This window comes from Pseudorasbora parva, chromosome 9 (assembly GCF_024679245.1).
Source record: "Pseudorasbora parva isolate DD20220531a chromosome 9, ASM2467924v1, whole genome shotgun sequence".
NCBI lineage: Eukaryota > Metazoa > Chordata > Actinopteri > Cypriniformes > Gobionidae > Pseudorasbora > Pseudorasbora parva.
Genome location: NC_090180.1, coordinates 6,295,770 through 6,313,633, shown reverse-complemented (window position 1 = coordinate 6,313,633; position 17,864 = coordinate 6,295,770). Strand labels below are relative to the sequence as shown.

The 17,864-nt window shown below is 36.4% G+C and overlaps 2 protein-coding genes across 2 annotated transcripts in view; one reads left to right on the top strand and one right to left on the bottom strand.

The window, feature by feature from the left end:
* Window positions 1–961: 961 nt before the first annotated feature.
* Window positions 962–10,746, bottom strand: cnpy1 (canopy FGF signaling regulator 1). The gene is made up of 6 exons (XM_067453029.1): window positions 10,517–10,746; window positions 9,517–9,625; window positions 7,129–7,244; window positions 3,143–3,352; window positions 2,310–2,406; window positions 962–1,419 (listed from the first exon to the last, which is right to left on the bottom strand). Exons 2-6 carry the CDS (start codon window positions 9,614–9,616, stop codon window positions 1,379–1,381), a joined length of 564 nt encoding a protein of 187 aa, XP_067309130.1. The 5' UTR covers window positions 9,617–9,625; window positions 10,517–10,746; the 3' UTR covers window positions 962–1,378.
* Window positions 10,747–12,444: 1,698 nt separating this feature from the next.
* rbm33b (RNA binding motif protein 33b) overlaps window positions 12,445–17,864 on the top strand; it is a 40,081-nt gene continuing 34,661 nt past the window's right edge. Inside the window, exons 1-5 of the mRNA XM_067452968.1 lie at window positions 12,445–12,617; window positions 12,702–12,762; window positions 13,046–13,094; window positions 14,799–14,872; window positions 17,097–17,277. Of these exons, the coding sequence (XP_067309069.1) occupies window positions 12,755–12,762; window positions 13,046–13,094; window positions 14,799–14,872; window positions 17,097–17,277 (312 nt within the window). The 5' untranslated portion in view covers window positions 12,445–12,617; window positions 12,702–12,754. The remainder of the gene's footprint in view (window positions 12,618–12,701; window positions 12,763–13,045; window positions 13,095–14,798; window positions 14,873–17,096; window positions 17,278–17,864) is intronic.

The following is a 17,864-nucleotide window of genomic DNA, read 5'->3' as shown; positions in this document are numbered from 1 at the left end:
AAAATTTAAAAACTTAAACTTCAGATGAATTTTGCTGTTCTTGGAGGATTTTAAGTCTTCAACCATTAGATAACTGAACTTATGATGGTGTTCTTCACGTATTTCATTAGATGATCTGGCATTTTTGGGACGAAAAACCTTCCCAAGGTTACTAGTAGTAGTAGTAATAATAATATAAATTACATTTCTATGATTTGTTTGATTATAAATTATATGTTTTGGGTTTTCAAATTTATGTTCTTAAGATTCTTATACTAAAGCAAAAGTGGAGTGATTATTATATATATATATATATATATATATATATATATATATATATATATATATATATATATATATATATATATATATATATATAATTTTTTTTTATTTACATCAACTGAAAAGAAACTGGGATCATTGTAGATTCCTGACCATTACCTTGTGATATCTAACATTTCCCCACTGTGCACAGTAGACTTATGTTAAACAATGCAATATTATCAGAGAACGCAGTGAGTATTGTCATTTCCCCCCTCAGTGATTTGGCTGATACCCATATCCAGACCAACTCACAGAGCCAAGCAATCATGGCGTCTCTTGCTCCTTTACTCTCCCAAAACAGGACCTGCCCCTGTGCTGCTGCCACAGCGGCGCATGCGTAGTTCTGCATGGAGGGAGCTGTGAGGGAAGGGTGCGAAAGGCATGCCATCATGCTTACCCAGCGGCCATGTTCAAAAGCCCGACTTGGACAGATATGGGACATCAGAACAAAACAAGCAGACTGTGCTGCGAAACGATTTGGGATCATAAAGCCTATGGGTTTCCCGTCGCACCAAACCTGCCAGTTAACAATTCTACAGACAAATTATTCTGAATTAGGAAAAATGTGCCAAGTATAAAAACAAATAACTCCTTTAACCACTATATTTGAAACACTTTATTTCCTTTTATAAAGAACAATTCCATCAAAAAAAACAAAACAAAAAACACACCCTAATACCATACCGATTGTCATGTCAAGTTCACTGAAACTAAATAGAGGTTAAAAATAATTGATAATGGAATTAAACATGTAAATTGCATGCCACTGGAATTTAACATCAACGTTTTGCAGTTCTTATATATGTATATAATGTATAAAACAGTAATACAGGTCATTTCCAATTAAAAAATCTAAATGAAAGTGTGTCCACTACTCAGCAGTGAAAACTTATTCATTTTTAATACACTTTTCATTTCAGTATTCATTTGTAATACTAACATAAAATAATTTCTCATCATAATTTGTAGTGACTAAAAATGTCAAAACAACAAACAGCATACTTTAGGAAAATATTTGATGTCTCCATTTTTGGTCCGTGTTTTTGAGTATTCTTCAGCAGACACTGATGTGACACTAAAGTTCACTGTGCTGAAAAACAGAGCTCTTACAGTGACCTGAATATGTAAAGAAAACAAAGCATACAATTACTGAAGCATTTGATATGCACACTTCATAAAGCAGAGGAGAAAAAAGAAGACACAAATAAAAAAAAGGTTGAGCATTTAACTAGGTATCTAAATGTTAAAAACATCTTTGACAGATGATAAAATCCAAAAGCAAAACTCATATCTAATATCCTGTATGTGTCAAAGGCATTTGTTTGACAGAATATTTGACATCCTGTTTCAGAGTGACTTCTTATTCTCATAAAACACTTGCATAAACAGATCAACATTACTCTCTAATATTTAAATCTGGCAGGTGCAAGGATGAAATTACATTTCATTTAAATGTACAAAGTGCATTGATGGAAAACATTACAAATAGACGCATATCAGCCTAGCTAAGAAAATATAGTTTCAGTGTAGTGCATGTTAATTTAACATACATTTCTGTACACTTTACCATTCTTTAGCTAGTAACAGTAATATTCCCGATAATGACAAGCTTTCTAAATTTAGTTTAATTGTAGCAAAATGTCTATTTGCACTATTCTACTTCGACTCAGTGCTTGAGGATTTTAGTTTCATGAAACAAATACAATGCTATAAGTTTGTGAATTGCATATTTCACAGGAAATTAGTGAAAATTGTCTGAGGTATAATGTGAAAAATAGATCATACATCTCACAGGGTTAGAAGTCATAAGAGTTTTAACTCATAATAAAAATACAAGTTATGTTCAATGTCAAGCAAACATTGATATTTGTATGCAAAAAAAGCACTAAAAGTGTAACGGAAAAAAATCTGAATAATGCAAAAATCAAGTCTACACTATGCTTCAGGTTTTCTCCATTAACATAATAGTGAATGAAAGAAGGTATAATCACATCATACGTAAATACCTGATACTTCACTGCATAACATCTTAGCCACATGGTCTGTCTCACTGGCGAAGAGAGAGAGGATATCATCTTCCAACTCTTCCACAATGCTTTCACACTGCAATATACATTTTAAATATATAGTTAGCATTCTATGAGCATGAGACAGAAAACAAGCAGAAAGCATTCACAAAAGTACAAAATGCATTAACAGTAAATGGCAGCCATCTTTAGTGCTATAGTGTTAGCAAGTCTGCCATCTTGGATGGTTCACGAGGCAACTTACAGGCAAATGGCATGAAGTCATTTTACTGTGGTCTGTTATTTCAGTCATCATATATATATATACACAAAAATAAATTAATTAATTCCCCCCCCAAAAAACAACAACAACACAACATCCAAAATGAAACCGTTATTCCAATAAGAAATCTTAAAGTACACGTCCTATAGACCTTTATAATTTAATTAAGAAAATAATTAGCAGCAAATATTACAAGGTAAATAAATAAACCATTAAAAAAAAATATATATATATATACATACATAACGTTTTTAGTATTATACAGTCGTGTCGTTTTGCTTAGGAAAAAAAAAGAGACTAGTATCAATGATTCATGCAATAACAGTTTATTAAAGGCTTCAATGGCTTTCAGGAAAAAAAAACCTGTTTAATAAAATTATTTGTAGTGCATGATATTACACTGACACAAAAAAAAAAACTGAAATTAATGTAATTTACATGGAAATTGGATGATGGACAGGGAGAATTATGAACTGCAAAACATACTTTTTGTTGTCATTATATTAAATACAAATCTTTTCAATAGCAACCATTTAAAATTGATACTCACAGCAAACTTCAAGGAACTGGAACTCTCTGGACCATCAAACTTAAAGTTTTTGAAATCTGGAAAATTCCCGGCATCATTTCCTCTTGGTGCAAATCTCTTGTAGCTCTTCTCTTTAGTGTCCGGGTCCTCATAGAGAGCATAATCGCTCATGCTATTGCAAACTTCTTCCAGCAGTTCAGTTAAGTGAGTTTCGGACCTAGCAAGAGGAACCTATCAGAAAAAGAATTCAGAATAATAAATCGCCTCCACTTCTTTTTAAACAAAAAATTATTTCTTTAAAAAAAGGGGGCACTGAGGTCACCTAGGTGACCTTTTCCTTCCGTTCCCATTTAAACACATCCCCTGTGCCACGACGCTGACTTTTAACCTGCATCTCCAAAGTTGCAAAAGTAGATCCCCTTGCCTTGGCAACAGAACAAAAACACACTGTGGTGTCTAGACAGGTCAAGGTGCACCCTGCTCCCGCCCCTTTGGCCTCCCCCGGAAGGAGAAAGGGGAAAGGGTGACAGGGGGCGGAGAGAGTGAATGGGCTGGAGAGCGGGGGGTAAGCAGTGGGGAGGGGAGTTGTCAACAGCAGCCAAGTGCAGGGTAAACAGGGGAGTCCCATCCTTTGGTTCTCTTGGGCAGCTCATCTCTTCCACCCTCCAATGATCAAAGCAGGAAGTCTTCCTTGTCAGGCCAGTCAAAGGCTGGCGGGGTTGGGGGCGAGGGGGTTATTGGAAAGGGGACAGGTTGCAGATGAGCTGGATTTTCTTGCGATGTAGATATATCCCTGACCCCATTGTCCCCTTTCAGACACAGTATGGACCCTTCCGGTCTCACTGATTACATTATGAGGGCGTCTCTACCCCCCCAACTCTTGTGAGGCTCAGTGACATAAAGAGGCTTCCGTGGCTCACTGCCATCTGGTCACAAATAAGATAAAAGGTCCCATGGAAGGACAGCAACCTATCCACACCCCACATCTTTTTAATTAAAAAGCTGAATGCGGATGGATGGACCATAAGATAAGAATTTCTTAACAATTACGGCTGCGAAAAGGAGCCCAATCGTTTGAATATCGATGCAGGATCATGAAAAAAATTTAACCCGAGCAGAGTTAAACAACGTGGTAAAATGTCATCTTCAGCATTAAAATTGATTATCATATTTGAGATCTGCACCAATTATACTTTGAATTTCAACTCATTAAACTTTAGGACACTTTAGGCTAATCATCAGAGAACAATAAAAAGTTTTGCAATAAAAATCTCGCATTTGGATCTAGCAGAGGATGGATTGTGTCGCATCCTCTGCCGAGTCCTTATCATGCAATCCTGAAAATGGTGGGGAATTAAATTCCTCCCCGTAACAGTCTGAAGGGTTTGAATAGAAGCTGTCAATAAAGAATTTCTGTAGGAATAAAGAGAGGGGGGTCTAGGCAGCCCAGGCAGAGAAAAGGCTTCTCAGGGATGCCATCCTTCACTGAATTCCCATTGGAGAGCCAGGCATCATTGTAGTGTTAGGACACAGGGCATTTCATTTTTGCTGCTTTAATTCTCAAAAAAAAAAAAAAAAAAAGTCTGAACAGACACACCAAAAAAATAAATATATAGGACCCGATCAAAAGTTTTCGTTATTATTTAAACATAAATTGACCTTTCAGCAAAAGTTGTTAAAAGGTTATCTTTGGTGAATCTGCTAAAAACATGGGGGCGCATCGCAGGGGTTCACCTACAGCTTCTGGGCAAGTGAACCAAGCCAAGTATGAAAAGAGAAACAGGGAGGGATTTGGGGAGCTTTAATTAGCATTTATTTTTAAGTGAACCCACTCTTAGGGAACAGCGAGTGAGTTCTGCTACACTGCTTCTGCTTTTCTTCCTTATTATTGAAGAGAGATGGGATACTCAGAAACCAAAGACCAAAGCAGTCAGATGGAAGAAATCGACATATGGATCGCGCTTCATTTTCCGGCACCACTCTTATGATGGTTATGTGCGATAAGTAAACATGCTTGGCGTTTAACTTGGTTTGGACATGTGTAGAGTTTCACTCTTTACATTTATCACTTGTTTAAAGCGGCAGTTTTAACTCTCTTTGGACTAACACACGGTTCTAAAATCTCACCTTTAGTTTTCCACTTGATCTGTAAAGGAAGATAAAAACTTAATATTGACCAAAATCATGATGTTACAGCTCCCTGAGCCGCAATTTAAAGCATAATATGCAATTAAAACCCAAATTCCTGACTTCACCCCAATGAGCTGATAAATGACAAATTAAGAAAAAAGACAGATGCATGAAACAAAAAATTAGGTACTCCATTAATCAACTGTTTCAACTGCAATGAAGCAAGACACAAGATTTAACAGGTTTTCTTTCTCATCCCTAACAACACCTGAAATGCTAGTTTTTGTTTTTACCCAGACAGTGTACATAAATCAATATAATTCAGGCGTGAAGTCCTATCATCAATTAGGGCTTTTTGCATCATACAGGCTGACAAACATATTTTGCTCACAGTTGAAAAAGCCTGAGAAGGGAGGGGAAAGTCAAAACTGAACAAACACTTGTTATTAGGCAGCAGTTACAATCAAAAAGGGATTAACCCCTAATCAATAGTGGAGTCAGGGACCTAATGACAGTCCCTGGATACCAGGGGTCAGGGCTTAGAGTTCATTGGGTCTGACCTTTACACATTGACACCACTGTTGAGAAGGAAACTGTGAAAATGGCTCCCTTTACTCAAGTAAACAGAACAAGCTTATAAACAACAGGAAATATTAAAGAGCTATGAAAGGCAACAAAGCGCTAAATAAATAAACAAATATTGAGGGGAAAAAATATATGCACAATTATGCATTTTTTTAAAAACAAAAGTAAAACTTAAGTATAATCGTAGAGTTTTCAAACATTGACTCGTCTGTGTTAGTAATGAAACTAATTGCTCATAATAAATGTAGTGGTGGTGAAGACCGCAAAAGTGGGGCACTACGGCCGCATGTCCACCAGTCTGAAAATGCCTAGCTGTGGGCGATTAAGAGCGCTTTGGCAAGGCAGCGTTTTTTCTTTCAGTTGAGACTCTTTGCTTGCTATAATTCAGAATATACGCGGAAGTGTTACCAGTATCTCATTTCACAGAGTTTGTTTCTGCATTGATTATATATAAAAATGTCAACATAGTGTAAAGTATTTGCTCTGGCTCTTGTTTTAAATTATTTTGTGTTGTTATTATGCTCGTTGTCATTTGTTGACATTGCAGAAGCAGAATGTTGTATATGTCCCACCCCTCCTTCACTGTGATTGGACGGTTGGGAAAAAAGTTAAAGCGATGAGCGCTGCGGTTTACCCAAAGGTGAACACTCTTCAATTTTCGGGACCAGTAAAAAAAAAACCACAGAGACGCTCCTGGCATTTTAAAAAAAACGTGCCTCTCCCATTGAAACAATTGGAAAAATGCACTAGCTACATAAAAAAATATCAGTTTGGTGGACACGTGGCCTAAAAGAAAGGATACAAGCTCTATCTAAGGGACATATAAACCTTTCCACAGTTCATCACTATCAATATTGTGCTCTTTAGCAAGACAATCTCCATGTTGCCTGTCTGCATAACCCTGAACGCACCTCTAAGCATTACACGTCTGCATAGACTCTATTAAAAGCGATTTGTTAATATTTTGAATTTTCTTTCTTTATTTAATTTTTCTTTAAACTTTGAGTCAAGGAAATGCCCAATTTTCCTTATCTCCGGCATCATAATATTTACATACAGACAAGATGATCAGCCTTCTTAAATCTATTTGCATGCTGAATAACGATTGACCTCGTCTCTTTAATTTGTGCCTTCATCCAGCACAGTGATTGATTCCCATTTCTATCAGAAAATCTAGTTCGTTTTGAAACTGCATGCAGCATTACCTTTTGGTTCATTGGTTGCATTAACTGTAACTGCATTTTCTTATTGACAAATGAAGTGTTTGTGGTGCAATTAAGACTGAATCATACCTTTTTGTCTGTAAGACTTCCGTCGGGTTGAACTCTGAATCCACCAACATGAATGGTCTTTTTTGGATCAGTTTGACTGATTGAATAGTTTAGTTCCTCTGCAATCGCCACACAGGCTAGAAAAAAAAAAGTGAAAACAAAAATACTTACAATCGATTTAATCATTTAAACCTCGAATGGTGGACAAAAATGCAGGCTTAATTTGTTTTAACGTATGCAACTCCTCGTCAAGTATCTTGGAAAAATATTTTGAGTCAATATTTCCAGCAGGAATGAAACATAACTTTGTATAAAGGAAACTTTGTATATGGACAGAAATAAATAGGGCTAAATCACAATTTTAAAGTAGTATTTACAGCAACATTACCATGCTCTTGATTTTATTTTTAATGGTGGATGGCTACTTGTACAAATAATAGACAGGCTTATATTTACATTCATCCCACAATGGATGGGTGGATTTACATTTATTTATGACATTTACAATGTAGAGGAACATCAATCATTAGGTTGTTAATCATGGCTTTAAATAATCTGAACTAGAATCAAATTTGTATCAATGTATAACATTGTTTACATGTATATACTTTTTTAATGGAAAACCGTCAATGACCAAAAAATGCACTAGCTATGCTTCTGGTAAAATCTTGAGTTTGCTGGTGCTTAGTCATGCTTGCTATATTTCCATGGCAACTGTCAAACCTGGGCGGAGCTTAAAGTAGGCTTTATCTGAGCCAAGCTTTGCACCCCTTGACTCTCCAAAAAAAGCTTGGTTCTAGCACTAGTTTTACCAAGTTTTATTATTTTTCAATACAAGTAATATTCTACATTATAAACCAGCAGGGCTTTTTGAAAGAATCTTAGTCTTGCCATGTGACCAGAATGGAATACACATCTAAATTGTACATTTTTTTCATACAAATTAACTTCGGAATCCTCTGAAAGTAAGAAATGAAATCTATTCACATACAAGACGGTAGAAATAGATTGTTTCAGTGTTGGTTTTATGTTGGCCTTTTAGAAGACTTCTTCATTTTTATGCATGTGAAAAATGTGAAGGAAAAAAAAAATTGTCAAAATGAATAACCAATGAGACATTTGCTTGGCTAAATTACAGTGGAAAACACATACAATTAGAGGCAAGTTAAAAAAAAAAAAGAAAAAGAAAAAGTGAAATAACCAAATACATAAATGTTATAAACTAAAGTGTGGAAATTACAGTAAATTAAAATACATTAAAGACTTGTACTGATGATAATATTCATACTGTCAAGTAATTACTGCTAGAACATAAATGTGCCTGAAACAACTTAAACTTGCACAATCTGTACCAATGCAATTTAGCTCTTAAATATGACAGCACTTAGGTTGAGTTTTATTGCTTTGAAAAAACCGCAAGTAACTTGTGAAACCACAATACAGTAAATAACGCTGTAAGTTGTTCTCATAAATTCTCTAATTAACACATTATGGAAAATATTAAAGTATGGACTATTCGAAAAGACAACAACAACAAAAAAGTAAACGATCTGCTATGTCCAATTTAAAACAACATGAATATATTCATTTATTATTTAGAGATCACTCAAAGTACATCACACTCAAGCTGACAAACGCACTAAAAGCATTAGACAATTTTAAACACATTTTTCCAAGCCGAGATAAATGAAATTACTCTTAATTATACGATACATTTAACTTAATGCAGCAGATATTACAAGCGTAAAAAAGGGGTCTAACGGTCACACACGAATAAAACAGCTCTGCTTTCTGAAAGTTTGACTAAGCAGGTTTAACTACAGTTTATCTCAAAATGGAAGCTATTTGTGCAGGAACACTTTTTAAACAAGCATAATCAGTTTGCATTGATTATGTGGTTGTTTGCGGTTGAATATTATTTAAAATATCACATTTTAACTGAATTGTTTACAGGGCATTTTAGCATGGATAAACATTTTAAATCTAAACAAAACAACTGTTGTAGATGTTGGACCAGGAGAAATACAAATAAATGTCTGTTCAGCTTATGGCCTCACTTTGAACTTAAAAAACAAAACATTTAGGGGAAAAATGGCTTAATTCTGAATACAATTAAATCATTATTGGAAAAAACTGAAAATATAAAGATATACAGCTAGCCATTAATGCTTGATCAAACTACTTTACGATTCTCAAAAAATTAGCATTTACTGCGCATGCTCCCATTTATCTGCTCTCACAACATGATTAAAAACACAGTGATTACAGTTCAAAAGCGAGTGTAAATTAAATGTAATAAAAGTCTACTAGGAAAAATGTAACAACTAGGAAAGTGTGTTGTAGTGACCACACTCTGTGTGTGTGTGTGTGTGTGTGTGTGTGTAGAAAGGCCAGATAACATCAACTCACCTGAACAGTACAATGCGTCATCTTTCTTTGACTCTGTTGCACCGGGCAACATGAACACTGCCACAAGAACAAGGCAAACCTGTTTAATCCATGGTGACATACTGGCCTCCTGAATAAGGAAAACATGGTAAAGATTATGGAAATTGCATCATTTCATTTATACTAAAAGTACCTCACAACAATCTCAAAAGTTTGATTGGAAATTTAAAAAAAATGTTTTTAAGTTAAGCAAACACTCAGTTATTACGCAAATATATACAAATTAGCACATAACAGATAGGCAACGGTTTGAGTCGATCAGGTTTGAATATATTAAAAACTGTGTCAGATGTTCAGATATGGGCTATACAACATGGAGTAATACATCAATGGTGCACTAAGGATAACAAATCTATGAAGCGCCACAATTACAATGAGTACACATTTACCATTCCTTTTAAAATAAACAAGAAGCTTCTCTGACACAATGGGGAGTGTCAACATTACTAAACTCTTTGAAAGGGAATAACATTGTTCTGAAAAAGTATGTAGCATCTCGCTCGAGAAACAAACACCTCACAGGTGTTATTTATTATATAGTTCTGAATGAACTAGCGCCCCCAATTGATCAAAACTAAAAATATAAATAAAAAAATTAGTCCATCAACTACGTAATTTCCTTTTTAACACTAATATGCTGCTAACCAAAACACTGACTTATCGCAATACATGCACATGTCACTTAAAAGAGTTTGGACAGGGTTTAAACCATTTACTAGTCTAAATGAGTCACTTTAATAGTGCAATCTGAATAATGAGTAAAACTTGGTTGACACAGGTGAACCTGCACCTGTTTCATGTGCGTGAGTAAATTAGCAGCTCATCCTAAAAATCTAAACTAGAGAACTAAAATAGCTTACATATTTAGGTCTGGATAGGGTAGTGGCCAACCTGTCATTTTACATTCATTAAACTAAGACATCATGAACAGTCGATTAACGTTAAGTGTTTACTGTCTTACCTGAGACGCTACGTGAGAACAACAAGAGGTGAGTGAGGCACGGGCAAAAGTTTTCGTTGCTACAAAAAAACTGAGGCGAACTAGGGAAGTTCGATACCAGGTAGCTTACACAAAAGCTCAACAATCCGTCTGAAAATCAATTACAAATGCTCTTCCTATACAAAAGTCAACGTGCCGGTTCGTCGTGCTGCCACGACCAGGAACCTTGCTGGCCACACTGAGAATTGACAGCCGCGGCATCCAATGAAATCACAGATTTCTGACTTTTATCCAATGAGAGCAAGGAATACCTAGACATCAAATACCCGGATGAGAAAGTTCCCAGACGCCACTAAACCAGATATCATTAGTCAAGTGTCAATCAGGCATTGGTAGGAATCATCTGTTGTATTACCTGCAGTTATGTGAATAATCATTCTATGAAAGAAACGTTTCAAAAAAATATTGAGTTTTCAGTAAAAAAAAAAGAGAGAAACAAATACGTTGCTTTTTTAACAAAACCAGCTGTTAAGGCTTAAAAATACGTATTTTGTTGCAGTTAATTAACAAGTGCAGTGTGCTAAAATAGTATCAGAAGATAATATTGCTTTCTATTTGATGATTTAGCTGTATGGGAGTCTGTAAATAATGCAACAAATTTTTATAAATTAATAAATTAAGTCTAAATATTGTTAGAATACCTTCTATTTTGTGAAAACTACTATAAACATATTATTTGTTCTCTAAATTTGCATGGCATGTCCACAATCCCTTGTATGCCCACAAACCCATCCATTGCATATCCCCTTTTTCATACATTTTTGTCATCTTTGGTCCTTAAAATATAATTTGCAGTTTTGAAATTAAAAAAAGAAAAGAAAATTGTATTATCATATATTTTCAAAAGTTTTTATACTAAGAATCCATATCTCCCTATTTCACAACTTTTCACATTTGAAACCTAATATGAACCTAATATGAACTAAACAAAATTGTTGTATGAGTTGCACTTGGAGAAATACAAATAAATGTCGCCCTGTTCAGTTTATGGCCTCACTTTGAACTTAAAAAAAAATCAAATAAAAAAATAACGAGTAGAAAGACTGAATACATTTGGTATTTAGCAAGCCATTGTTTGTCTTTCCAAAAGGTCAAGGGTTTCTTAGATAAATTAAGTGAAACATTGCTCAATTAGAAAGATGGGGTGGGACAGAACAGAACTATTTAGAAAAAAAGGCTTAATTCTGAATATATTAATGTGAATTAACTCATTATGGGAAAAAACACTAAGAAAATATAGACATAAGCGGCTAACCATTAATGCTCTGTCAAACTATTTTATTTTTATTTTTTTGCATGGCATATTCCCAATCCCTTGTATGCCTACAGTCCCTTACCTTGCCTATTTTTCATAACTTTTCACATTTGAAACATTTAAATGTGGACATCAGGTGTATCACCTATTATGGAAGTATATATCAAAATGCATGTATTTTCAAAGGTTATTAAGTAGTTATTTTGTCTTTTACCCAGAATCCTTTGCATATATATATATATATATATATATATATATATATATATATATATATATATATATATATATATATATATATATATATATATATATATATATATATATATATATATATATATATATATATATACCTATTTCACAACTTTTCACATTTGAAACCTTTTGTGTACTCCACCAGGTCAGGTGTATCACCTATTATGGAAAATATTCAAGGTAACGTTAGTTAGGCAAATTAAGTAATGGGGTTCCTCGTAAAAAAAATTTTTTTTAAATTAAAAAATATTAATTTTGTGTTTTTGACACTTTCAACTGACAAAAAAATATCAACACTCACTCAAAACATTAACTGGAACGAAAACGGGATTTACATAAACATGTTTGCTGAAATTAGTACTGCGCATGCGCAAGAGAAAATTCCCTGCTGCTTTGACGCATACTTTTGTTCTAGTCAATAGTGACAATTAGCCAAACTATTGCAATACAAGTTTGTTTTATTAACCACTTAAGGCTAATATCTTTCTGAATTAGACAGCATTTGTGCAGAAAGGCATTATTAGTAGGCTTATTCCTGCATTGCACTTTTTTCTGGTAACGTTGTATGCTCTTGCTCGGTAATTTACCCACCTTAATTTAATTAAAGCACAAATAAACAGATTTTTTTTATCTTTACAGAGAACAATGTGGGTTATGACAGACCTGGCAGAGAGAAGTATCAAGTGCAAGATATGAAGAGGTAACGTTAATGCTGCTATCAGCTAGTTTTGGGTTAAACGGGCCCAATGGACTGCGTTATATAAGCTGTAATGAATAACAAGTCAATAACATATGTCTAGTATTATCATCTATTTATATTCTTTGCCATATAGACTTGCCATGAGCATGTACACATTTCATGTCAGTGTATACTAGGTGTTTAATTGTGCTTTTTAGGTAATGTAAAGCTCTTTTATTTCAGTGAATATGACTGGTGTTGGTAGCAAGATCAGAATGGTTCTACATGGTCTTTCTTTTCACAGTGATTCAGAGGAAGACGTTCTTGTGGGTGACTGGCTGACATCCAAACAAGTGAGTGCTTGCTACATCCAGAACACTGCTTATACATTTGAATACATTTAAGGCAGCTGTCTTACACCTAGATCTCTGAATCTCGTCCTGAAGACCATGTGAAGTGACTGCATTCTCACTGCACAGTATGATATGCTGATAAACAGCAGTAAATATCTGTTAAGATGCCAGGTCTCAGGTGATGGTGTCACATTCTGTCGCAGGATTGTGACAGGTGGTTTCTTCACAGGGCCAGCTGCCCTATTTTTGCAGCTAATGGTATATTATCTGCTAAATGTATCCTACGGCACAAATACAAGGTGTTCTCTGAATAAAGGGACCTTACTACTAGAAATAGCCTTAACTGTGACAGGTTTAAGGTCTCGTGAGGATTGTCCAGATTTTAAGTGATTTGAACTACAAAGTCTTCACATCGCTTTAATAACTGAGAATAGAATAGAAAGTAGAAAGTAGCAAAAATATTTTTTTAGTGCATCAATGTTTTTCTTGTACATATTGTGAACTCAATCTTTTCTTTGGCATTTATCTTCTGTATTAGGCTTAATAATATGTTCTTTATGGATGGGCAATGTCAGTCATGGAGTGCCACTGTCCTGAGTTTAGCTCCTCCATCCATACTAAAAACCTCACCTGCAGGTTGCCTTGTTTCAATCAGCTCCTGAGCTTGTGAATCAGTATATCGTGACATCACACATCACTTACTGGTATTTATGAACAATTACTTGTAACATTACTTGTAATGTTATTTAAAGGATTAGTTTACTTCATAAAATGAAAATTTTATTTTCATTTATTCACCCCTATCTCATCCAAGATGTTCATGTCTTTCTTTATTTGAAAAGAAGAAAAAACATTCCAGGAATTTTATTCACAAAATGGTTTTCAATGGCGACCATCAAGTTGAAGGTCCAAATCAATGGAGTTTCAAAGGGCTACAAATTGCTTCAGAGGCTCTGCATGATCCCAGCTGAGAAAGAGGATTTTGTTAAGCAAGGATGAAAGTACTGACCCATTGCCCAAAAATTCCATCTCATGTTCTCCTCAATATTTAAATTTGTCCGACATCATTGTTTTACCTTTATTTTTGGGCGTTTGATTTAGTCTTTGCACATTCGTTTTAACACCGGGTCGGTACTTCCACTGACGTGACTTTTCTGACGTAATGACACCATACGTTATATGAAGAAGCACAACACAGAAGTCGCGCATTGTGGTTGAAAACTATATACATTTAAAAAATGTCCAACTCCCTGATCAGTGCCCTGACTATTGAACTAGGGAGCTGATTGATGCACACATAGTAATCCTGAAGACATTGATTAGCTTGTTGAGGTGTGTATGATTAGAGTTGGAGATGAACACTGCAGGGCAGTGCCACTCCAGGACCGACATTGCCCATCCCTGCTTTAAATCATTAAAGTTTTAAATGTCAATAAGTATTCATTTTGAATTATTTGAATCAGACAACAGCAGTCTGAAGAACCAATTTATAGATGTGAAAAATTACCACAAAATTGATTGGTAAACCAGTATAATAATAAGACAAGTGTACATTACAGAAGGTGGTAAGGTTCTTGTTCATATTTCAAAAGTGTTACAGTGTTCAAAAGACTGTATCAGCAAAGTTCAACAGCTTTAATTTTCAAATGAATGATTCATTAAGTGTTGGTTGGAACATGTTAAAATTGAGGGTGAATTTCTCAGGATCTCTTGGACACATCAGATGAAGAGCTGAACGATGACCTTTTGCGTAGCGATGATGAGAACGAAACTATGAGGTAGGGTGAACTTTTCCTCTTTCTGTAGCAGCCTGGTCTATAGGTGAACTGTTGGATAAAGGTTGATTTTTGATGCCCCCCAGAGCCTTGTTTCAAGTAAGCTCTGCTCAGAGCAAACACTGCCGAAGCACATCGCACATAATGGAAATGCTGTTTCAGAATGCCCTTATCTTCCCTTTTTTTTCCTATCTGGCAAATTTCCAAACAGGAATTACGACGCTGTGCTTGGAGAATACTGATTTCCTGACATGGACTATAATCTTAAAGGGTTGGTTCACCCAAAAATGAAAAATTCTGTCATTAAAGGGGGGGTGAAACACTCAGTTTCAGTCAGTGTCATGTCAATCTTGAGTACCTATAGAGTAGCATTGCATCCTGCATATCTCCGAAAAGTCTTTATTTTTTTTATAATTATATAAGAAAGATGCGCTGTTCCGAGTCTTTCCGAAAAAAGCCGATCGGGTGGGGGCGTGTCATGTGAGCGGAGCTAAATAATGACGTGTGCAGCAGCGCGCTGCAGTGAGGAAAGTGAGTCGCTCTGCGAGGAAAGTGATTCTGATTCGCTCTGTGAGGAAAGTGATTCGCTCAGTGAGGAAAGTGATTCGCCCGCCGCGTGAGGAAAGTGATTCGCTCTGTGAGGAAAGTGATTCGCTCTGTGAGGAAAGTGATTCGCCCGCCGCGTGAGGAAAGTGAGTCGCTCTGTGAGGAAAGTGATTCGCTCTGTGAGGAAAGTGATTCGCTCAGTGAGGAAAGTGATTCGCCCGCCGCGTGAGGAAAGTGAGTCGCTCTGTGAGGAAAGTGATTCGCTCAGTGAGGAAAGTGATTCGCCTGCCGCGTGAGGAAAGTGAGTCGCTCTGTGAGGAAAGTGATTCGCCCGTCGCGTGAGGAAAGTGAGTCGCTCTGTGAGGAAAGTGATTCGCTCAGTGAGGAAAGTGATTCGCCCGCCGCGTGAGGAAAGTTAGTCGCTCTGTGAGGAAAGTGATTCGCTCAGTGAGGAAAGTGATTCGCCTGCCGCGTGAGGAAAGTGAGTCGCTCTGTGAGGAAAGTGATTCGCCCGTCGCGTGAGGAAAGTGCTAATACAGATCGACCGCCGGCCTATCAGTGGGTAAGTCAGTAGCTACTGGTTATATCACCTGTTTAGCATCCTACAAGCCAGCGCTTTGATGGGGGTAGCCTGTTGCTTTCGCTCTCTCCCTCGCTCTCTCTCACGCGCTTCCGGTAGAATTGTCCGTAAGGCCCATACAAGGAAATTCCGCCCCCACTAACGTCAATGGGGACGCATGATCTCAAAAAACTTGCCGAAACTTATGACTAACCGGAAGTAGTATTTTTGACAAAGAAATACTCCCATCAAACGTCCACCTTAACTTTTGAAACTTTGTCTATGTTTAGTATGGGATTCCAAGTCTTTAACAGTGTAAAAAGATCAGTATGCATGAAACAGCATTTCACCCCCCCTTTAATTACTCACTCTCATGTCGTTCCAAATCGTAAAACCTTCGATCACAAATTTAGATATTTTTGATGAAATCCGAGAGCTTTCTATCCTCTCCATAAGCAGCAATTTAATTATCACTTTCAAGGTTCAGAAAAGTAGTAAAGACATTGTTAAAACAATCCATGTGACTCCAGTGGTTCAACCTTAATTTTATGAAGCGACGAGAATACTTTTTGTGTACAAAAAACAGCTGCTCACGATTGGATAGCTCCTGCGTCAGCATCACAACTATCCGTCGTGGTGCTCACGTGAACAGCATCAGCCAATGGTGAGCAGCCGTTCTGCTGTAGACCTCAAAAGCGCTGCACTGTATTCACTATATAAACTGTGTAGGAGACTGGCACAGACGAGAAGAAATTGTTGAATAAAGTTGTTATTTTTGTTTGTTTTTTGTGCACAAAAGTATTCTTGTCCCTTAATAAAATTAAGGTTGAACCACTTGAGTCACATGGACTATTTTAGCGATGTCTTTCATACCTTGAAGGTGGTAATTAAATAGTTGTCCATGGAGAGGTCAGAGAGCTCTTGGATTTCATCAGAAATATCTTAATTTGTGTTGTGAAGATGAATGAAGGTCTAACAGGTTTGGAACGACATGAGAGTGAGTAATTAATGACACAATTTGCATTTTTGGGTGAACTATCCCTTTAACACTACTTTAATATGGACCTTTTAACAATTATATTTGCTTTGTGGTGCTTTTGACAGGTTGCGCTTTCTTTTCAGATGTCTCGATGAAAGTGTTTCTAAACCAAAAGTGCAGGCGATTTCAAAGCCTTACCTTGTGTGCAAAACTCCACACCTTACTGAAGACCAAGCCAGATGTCCTAAAGAAGAGCAGACAGAGGTGGACCCTGGTGAAGTTTTAGACATCGAAATCAATGCTCCTTCTGGAGATGAATTTCAAGTGAGTTACCCCTTTATCCCTTTAGATAGTATTGGTTTGTCGTCTTTTTTTCTTCTCCTAAGCTCTTTCGGTGCTTTGGAATCGGCTCCCTTGAGGGAGGGAGTGACAGGGAGGTGAAATTAGATCTATTATCACTCTCTAGCAGTTTATTTGTCTGTGCCCTGACAAAGTTAGTGCTGACAGCTTGTTTGGTGGAAGGTAATGCCCCCCTGTTGTCTCCATGGCAGAACTGAGCTCTGACCTTGAGGCCCGCATCCCTGCGGAAAAGAACTCTTTGTGTTGTAGGAGAGACTCCCCGCCAATTATCAGCCTCAGATAATGCATAGGCTTCTATCATGCCGTAAACCAAATCTGATAACGCCCTGTGTAGGTGAAAAGATTATTGACCCTTTAAAAGATATCTGTGTGACTTAAATATGGAGGATATAACTGATGCTCTTCTCTTGTTTCCCTGTCCACCAGAGAAAGAGATTATCCCTAATAATGGTGATATGTGTTGGGAAGTCAATGTATCATTATTTCAAGGACGTCTAAGACATTGCTGAATAAAGGCTTGCCTTTCATTGTAGGATGAGATACAATCTTTC